The sequence below is a fragment of the Vombatus ursinus genome, unplaced genomic scaffold (genome assembly GCF_900497805.2).
Source record: "Vombatus ursinus unplaced genomic scaffold, bare-nosed wombat genome assembly UNPS02014821.1, whole genome shotgun sequence".
Classification (NCBI taxonomy): domain Eukaryota; kingdom Metazoa; phylum Chordata; class Mammalia; order Diprotodontia; family Vombatidae; genus Vombatus; species Vombatus ursinus.
The window spans coordinates 86680-94477 of record NW_020954599.1 but is presented as its reverse complement, the minus strand read 5'-3'; the positions used below and the strand labels follow the sequence as shown (position 1 = coordinate 94477).

The 7798-nt window shown below is 37.8% G+C and overlaps 1 protein-coding gene across 1 annotated transcript in view; it reads right to left on the bottom strand.

Annotated features, from left to right (window-relative positions):
* Nucleotides 1-3725: 3725 nt before the first annotated feature.
* Nucleotides 3726-7798, bottom strand: part of LOC114024503 (alcohol dehydrogenase 1-like) — a 24531-nt gene continuing 20458 nt past the window's right edge. The window contains exons 9-10 of the mRNA XM_027837516.1: nucleotides 6355-6493; nucleotides 3726-3895 (exon numbers count right to left, since the gene is read on the bottom strand). Coding sequence (XP_027693317.1) covers nucleotides 3871-3895; nucleotides 6355-6493 — 164 coding nt within the window. The 3' untranslated portion in view covers nucleotides 3726-3870. The remainder of the gene's footprint in view (nucleotides 3896-6354; nucleotides 6494-7798) is intronic.

Below are 7798 nucleotides of genomic sequence, written 5' to 3'. Positions count from 1 at the left end.
TTGCTTTTGATTACCTCCCTCCTCCAATCTGCCCTCCCTTCTATCATCCCCCCTTTTATATCCTTCCCCCCATTTTCCTGTAGGGTAAGATAGATTTCCATACCAATTGAGTGTGTTACATATGCATTCTTATTAAACATATTTTCATATTAGACATATTGTAAAGAAGAATTAGAACTGATGGGAGGAACCACAAGAAAGAAGAAACAACAAAAAAAGAGAAAGCAAATAATATTCTTGGATCTGCATTTAGACTATTTAGTTCTGAACTCAAAGTTCTTTCTCTGGATGTGGATAGCATATTCCATCATGAGTCTTTTGGAGTTGTCTTAGATCCTTGCATTGCTGAGAAGAGCTAAGCCTATCAAAGTCAATCATCACACAATGTGACCGTTACTGTGTACAATGTTCTCCTGGTTCTGCTTACTTCATTCAGCATCAGTTCATATAAGTCCTTCCAGGTTTTTCTGAAGTCCTCCTCCTCATCATTTCTTATAGCTCAATAGTATTCCATTACATTCATATACCACAACTTGTTCAGCCATTCCCCAATTGATGGGCATCCCCTCAATTTCCAATTCTCTGCTACCACAAAAAGAGTTGCTATAAATATTTTTGTACATGTGGGTCCTTTTCCCATTTGTATGATCTCTTTGGGATACAGACCTAGAAATGGTATTGCTGGGTCAAAGGGTATGCAGAATTTTTTTAACTCTTTGGACATAGTTACAAATTGCTCTTTAAAATGGTTGGATCATTTCACAACTCCACCAACAATGCATTAGTGTTCCAATTTTCCCATAATTTCTCTAACATTTATAATTTTCCTGTTTTGTAATATTAGCCAATCTGATAGGTGTGACATGGTACCTCAGAATTGTTTGGATTTGCAATTCTCTAATCAACAGTGATTTAGAGCATTTTTTCATGTGACTACAGATAGCTTTAATTTCTTCATCCAAAAACTGTCTGTTCATATCCTTTGACCATTTATCAGTTGGGAAATGGACTTGTATTCTTATAAATTTGATCAGTTCTCTATATTTTAGAAATGAGACCTTTGTCAGAGGCACTGGCTGTAAAAATTGTTTCTCAGCTTTCTGCTTCCATCCTAATCTTGGTTGCGTTGGCTTTGTTTGTGCAAAACTTTTTCAATTTGATGTAATTAAAATTATCCATTTTAAATTTCTTAATGGTCTTTATCTCCTGTTTGGTCATAAATTCTTCCCTTCTCCACAAATCTGACAGGTAAACTATTCCTTGCTCTCCCAGTTTGCTTATAGTATCAGCCTCCCCTTCCGTATCTTGAGTCCATCTCTTCTCCTGGGAGGTGGGCAGCATGTTTCATCATGTCTCCTCTGTTTATTGTGGTTTGTCATTGCTTTGAGCAGACTTCTGAAGTCTTTCTGAATTGCTTGTGTTTACAAAATTATTGTTATTGTATAAATTATTATCCTGATTCTGCTCATTTTGCTCAATATCAGTTCAAGCAAACCTCAGGTTTCTTTGAAGTCATTCCCTTATTTCTCATAATAGGATTCTGTTACATTAACATAGCATATTTTTTTTCAGCTATTCTCCAATTAATGGAAACCCCATTAGTTTACAATTTTTTGCTACTTCAAAAAAATAAGTTGGTATGAATATTTTTGTACATGTAAGTCCTTTTCTTCTTTTTTTAAACTTTTTTTTTTTTCTGGGTGGACCCCTAGTAGAAATTTTCTGGGTCAAAAGGTATGCATAATTTAGTAACTTTTGTGGCCTAATTATAAACTGATATTTAGCATGGCTGGATTAATTTGTCGCTCCACCAAAAGTGCTTCAATGTGCCCATTTTCTTGCAGTCACTTCAACATTTATCATTTTTGGCAATCTGACGTGTAGGCAGAACTTCTGAGTTCCATTAGTTTGAGTTTCTCTAATTATTAGCGATCTGCAAGATTTTTTCATATTGTTTATGTTTCTTCCTTTAAAATCTGCCTGTTTATATCATTTGATGATTTGTTAATAGGGAAATCATTCTTATTCTTATAAATTTGAATCAATTTCTTATATATCTTGGAAATGAAACCTTCATTAGAAAAACTTGCTACATGTCTTCCCTCCCTTCTCTTCTCAAACTTTTTTGTGCAACTTAATTGTCAATCCAAATAAGTTTGCTATTAAAATAAAATCCCTCTGTGGTGAGAGTAGTGATATAGTAATAGTTAATAATGGCACTCAACTCCCAAGATTATCATGTGGGTAAAATGAGAAAATATTTGTGAAGTGTTTTGTAAACCTTAAAGTGCTATAGAAATGCTATTGTTATAGTTGTTATTGCTGTTATTATTATTCACAGATGTAATAGACTCAATGATTTTAGTACTTAGCTTGATGATATATCTCTGGCTTTGAGATATTCTTTTAGTGCTGTTACTCCTCCACCTAATTACTTTATATTTATTTTGTACATATTTTGATTTACTCATATCTACCCACATTGCAGGAATTAATGTTTTTGTCTTTGCATTCTCAGCACCTTGAATATAGCATTTTGAATTAGTTTTGCATATTAAAAGTTGACTTCAGATTGGTTCTCCCACCACAATTCTTTGAACACTTTATGAACTCTTCAATGATTATTTTTTGTCCTAAAAATAATCAGCTAACCATTGTTTATAAAGTGCTAAGGCACAATGATGGGCCCTGAACATACAAATTGTAAGAATGACATAGTTCTGCTCTCAAGAAACTTGAATTCAGCTTTGGGATACCAATCTAGTCAAAGATAAGGAAACACTGAATACATGCAGAATAAGTGCACATTGATGGAGTGGGGGGTGGGCACTAGCAGATAGGGTAATGAGGAAAGGCTTCTAGAAGGTGATACTGTTTGAAGTGAGCCTTGAAGGGAACAAGAGATTCTAAGAGCCAGTAGTATGGAGGGAATGGGGGAAAGCCTGTACAAAGGTGGGAGCTGGAATGTCATGGCAGTGGTGAAATCTCACCCTATGCCAGACGGGGGAAAGGTGAACAGAGTAGGTGAGCACTGGGTGGCCAAGTTGTCCCAGAAATGTCTTGTTGACAAGTGAGACTTTTTGAAGTGCTAGCAGAGGTATCACCATCTTACTAGGAGTAACTAGGCTAGAATTTTAGAGAAACTCCTCCATACCAGAGAGAAAGAGAGGTGAGGTCTCTGCTTCTTTCTCATAGGATGAGACTGGGGAGATAGATCAGCCAGCTGCAACTTCAGGAAAATCCTCAGAATCTGGACTGGCAGGAAGTGTCATTGGACAAGTGAAAACACAGGATTCTTCTTTTTTTCGTTAGTATTTTTTTTTCCAATTACGTGTATTTCTGTAAAATTTTGAGTTTCAAATTTCTCTCTATCCCCACTCCCCAAGACAGTGGGCAATCTGATATAAGAGTACAGGCTCAGCAAAAAGATGAGGAGAAAAGGCTTTGCTTTGGCCTTAAAACTACCCCAGTCAAGATCTGAAAATGCAAGTGCAGTCCTTGTGAGATAGCTCAGAGTTCACACTAACTTAAGGATGGGCCTTAGTATTTTTAAATTGGTAGGAACCTCTCTTTATAGAAGAGTATCAACTTAGGTTGATACAATTAGACAGAAGGAATATCCAACTTATTTAGAACTGAACTCCCATGTTTTTTTTCTCTTTTAAGCCACGAGTGATCTTTATATGCAGAGTTAAAACAAATATCTTTAATAGCAAAATGTTCAGAAATATTTTATTCCATTTCCACTGTTCTAGGATGTACCAAGTTTCCAACCTCAGTCTTGATCTATATGAAGGCCCCGAGACACTGACACTGTAGCAAAGAAGGATGTCTCCTTGGATTTCCATTCCCCTTTCATCCACTAGGATCTCAAAATATTAGGACACAGCGAATGCTGAAACACAGAAGTGCAAAAACAATTGTTTACATTTACGTTTGTAATTGTTTACATCTACATCTTCAAAGCATTTTCTTTCTCTGTGATGTAAATAGGATTTATATTCTCCCCATTTTAGTGATGATGCAATGGAGGCCCAGAGACATTATAGTGACTTGTTCATATCACGTAGCAAGGAAGTGTTTAAGCCAGAATTTGAACCCAGATCTTCAGTTTCTCACTTCAACACTTTTTCTACTACAACTCACTACCTACTTCATGTAAAATAAAGGAATTAGACTATGTGATCTCAGAGGTTTGACATGGGAAGATTCCAATTAGTCCCTAAGAGGCAGTATAGTGCAGTGACATGAGGGCAGATCTCGGAGTCAGAAAGATCTGAGTTCAAGTCATTGATGCTGAGCAGATGATTCTCAAACCCTCTTCTCCAGCCCTACCCTATCTTTACACCTCCAGTCTTGAGTCTGCCATTGCCTATTGGGCACTTCAGATTGGATATCCTGAGCATTTTAACACATCCCAAACTGAGCTCAGTATCTCTCCTTCCAAATTCCCCTTCTCTTCCCAACTTCCCTATTACTGTTGAGGATACCATCATCCTTTTGGTTACCCGGGCTTGTATGTGTAGGCATCACCCTTGACTCCTCTCCCTCCCACCAACCTCCTCCATCCAATCTGTTGCCAAGTTCTGTCAATTCTGCCTTTGTGACACTTCTTGCATATTCCTGCCCTCATCACCTCTTGCCTGGACTGTTGCAATAGCCTGCTGGTTGACCTGCCTTCATCCAGTGTTATCCCATACTAGTCCATTCTCCCTTCAGCTATCAAAGTGATCTACACAAAATGCAGGTCTGATCATATCACTTCTTTATTCAACGAACCCTAATGGCTTCCTATTAACTCTAGGATCAAAATAAAAACCCTCTGGCATTTAAAGGATTACATAACCCGTCCCCTTCCTACCTTGCTAGTCTTCTTATGCTGTGCTCCCTCCCACATACTCTATAGTCCAGAAACTCTGGCCTCTTTGTTGTTCGTCTTATAAGACATTCCATCTCCCAATGCTACGATTTTTCACTGGCTGTCCTCCAACTCTGGAGTTCTCTCTTCTCATCTCTTCCTCCTGGCTTCCCTGACTCCCTTCAAGTTAAAATCCCCAGCTAAAATCTCACCCTGTGAAAGAAGCCTTTCTGGGACCCCCTTACTGCTAATGCCTTCCCTCTGAGATTAGATGATTGTTTGCTGCCTTGGACACATTTTATCTATGTGATCATGGGCAAACCATTTAACTAACCACTCAGTGGCCTAAGCAACACACTAAGACTGTAAGTTACTGATGAGTCCTTAAGCTGCTTGTCTGTGCTACTCTAGGCATTCCCTACAATGATGAAATCAGTAGATGTGGACCAAAAAAAATAGCTTGCTTCCATTGGGATGGAAGCCATCACCATGGCTTAATTAGGAATAAACTTAATAATATGGATGTCAACTGATTTTGGTAAACCTACGTAGCCCACAGGAAGGCTTTCCATGAATGCTTTAGGTCCCTTGAATAATATAATGACTAGATGGGACTGCATAAGATTTTCAGAAAAAAGTTCTCAAGATAGGGCCACAGTTCTTTCCAAAAGGTAAAATGGGATTCCCTCTGCCTGGAATGCACTCCATCTCACCTCTTCTGGACAGCCTACCTATCCTTCATCCATGTATGCATGCATGAAAAAGTCCCAGCACATTTCAGAAAAGATGAAACAAAAACTCTTCTTTGAATATGAACCCAGGGAATTCAGCTGGAATCAAAATTAACTTCTCCTTCCAATCCACTCTCCAATAAGCCTACTGAGTGATGCGTAAGTCTGCTCACTTAACTCCTCATAAATCTTTGGCTCACTATTGCCTACTGAATAAAGTTCCCACTTCTCTGCCTGGCATTTAAGATCTTTCGTAATCTAGTGCCACCCTACCTTTCCAACCTCTTCTCTCTGCAAACAGCCTGAAAATAATTTCAGAACTGAGAGAATCCCAACACTGCATACTTTAACATATCTAAATTGCAATTTTAAATGTGTGTACTTATACTTTTAGACTTGCAACACCAATATCAATCATATTAGAGACCTAAATAGCATGTTTAATTTCAAGTTTTCATTTTTATTTACTCATTTGATCTTTGCAAGAACCTATCTGAAGTCAGATAGGTGTTATTATGTCTACTTTATATTAAATGATAAAACTGAGGTACAGAGAAATGAAAGGACAAGCTTTGTTACATCACATGGCTAAGGAGTAGTGAGGTTAGTAGTGGATGCCACATTGCCTAATTCCTTCCTCAGGGCCACCTTCTCCACCTATTTCTAACTCATTTAGGATCTTGTGAGAGGGGATTCCTCATTTTCACTGTGATATTTTTTCCCATGTAAATATCAGGCACAAAGATGACCAAACAAAGCTCTCACCATTGTCCTGATCGGAGGAGCTCAAACCCTTCATTAATTTTGACGAAAGGCAGGCTATGGGTTATCAGTGAGTTCACATCAATTTTCTTTTTCATGTAATCCTCTACTAATAAAGGAATATGGTCTCTGGTTTTATACTCTGTGAAGGAAAAACAAAGATAATAATGATGCTTGAACAATGAGGCCAACTCGATGAATCAAGTAAATTTCAGTATACCATCCAAGCAATGAACACAGAAATATCCATCACATATCAGTTGACAGTAGTGTAAGAATATTCCTTCCATCTTCTCCAGACAAGACAAGAAGCTAATTGATTGCCCAGGAGAAGCACTAGATGGAGCACATGGGTCTCCTGGTCATGGTTTTCTATTCATATTCCTGGGAATGTTCATGTTACCCCTCTTCTCAAAGACTTTGAATGACTTCCTGTTACCTATTTATGTTAAATAAAGATCAAGTGCTTGAGCAGGTCATTCAAGGCCCTACACAGTTCTGGGTTTAATTCACATTACTTAGGATCATAAATTATAGAGTGGTAGATTTGAGATCTGAACAGACATATTGAGTACAATCTTCTCTTTTTACAGATGAAGAAACTGAGGCCCAAAGAAGTTAATGACTTGCCCAGGGTCACATAGTTCAGAAGTGTCTGAGGCAGGGTTTGTACTCAGGTTGTCTTGCTTCTGACTCCAGTGCTCTATCCACCATCCCATCACTCCTACACATCCAGTCTGCAGCCAAACTGGACCCCCCACTGTTCCCTCTTTTCATACTGTGTTTTCTTACCCCCATGTCTTTTTTTCTATATGACTAGAAGGTCCTTATCATCCCTTCCTCCTGTTGAAATTTTTGTAATTCTCCTTTATGATTTTGCTTCCCTGTTTACCTTTTCATGCTGCTTTTGAGCTTGAATGTCAAACGTTCCGTTCATCTCTGGCCTTTTCACCAGGAATGATTGGAATTCCTCTTTCATTAAATATCATTTTTTTTCCTCTGAAGGATTACTTTCAGTTTTGATGGGTATATTATTCTTGGTTATAATCCTAACTCCTTTGTATTTTGGAATAAATGCTTTGGATTAATTTATTTACTGATAACAGTCTGGGATGACAATGACCAGTTTTTTTTTGTTTTTTGTTTTTAGGCAATTGGGATTAAGTGACTTGCCCAGAGTCACACAGCTAGTAAGTGTCAAATGTTTGTTCTGAGACTGGATTTGAACTCAGGTACTCCCGACTTCAGGACTAGTGTTCTATCCACTTCGCCACCTAGCTGCCCCCAACAATGACCAGTTTTAAGTTGCATCCAATGTGAATCAATATTTGGAAACCCATTACTATAGCTATAATAATACCCTTTAGTCAGGCATATGCTCATAAATGTTTAATAACTGACTTTCCAAAAAATGTACATATGATACAATCTTAAGTTTAATTTGCAT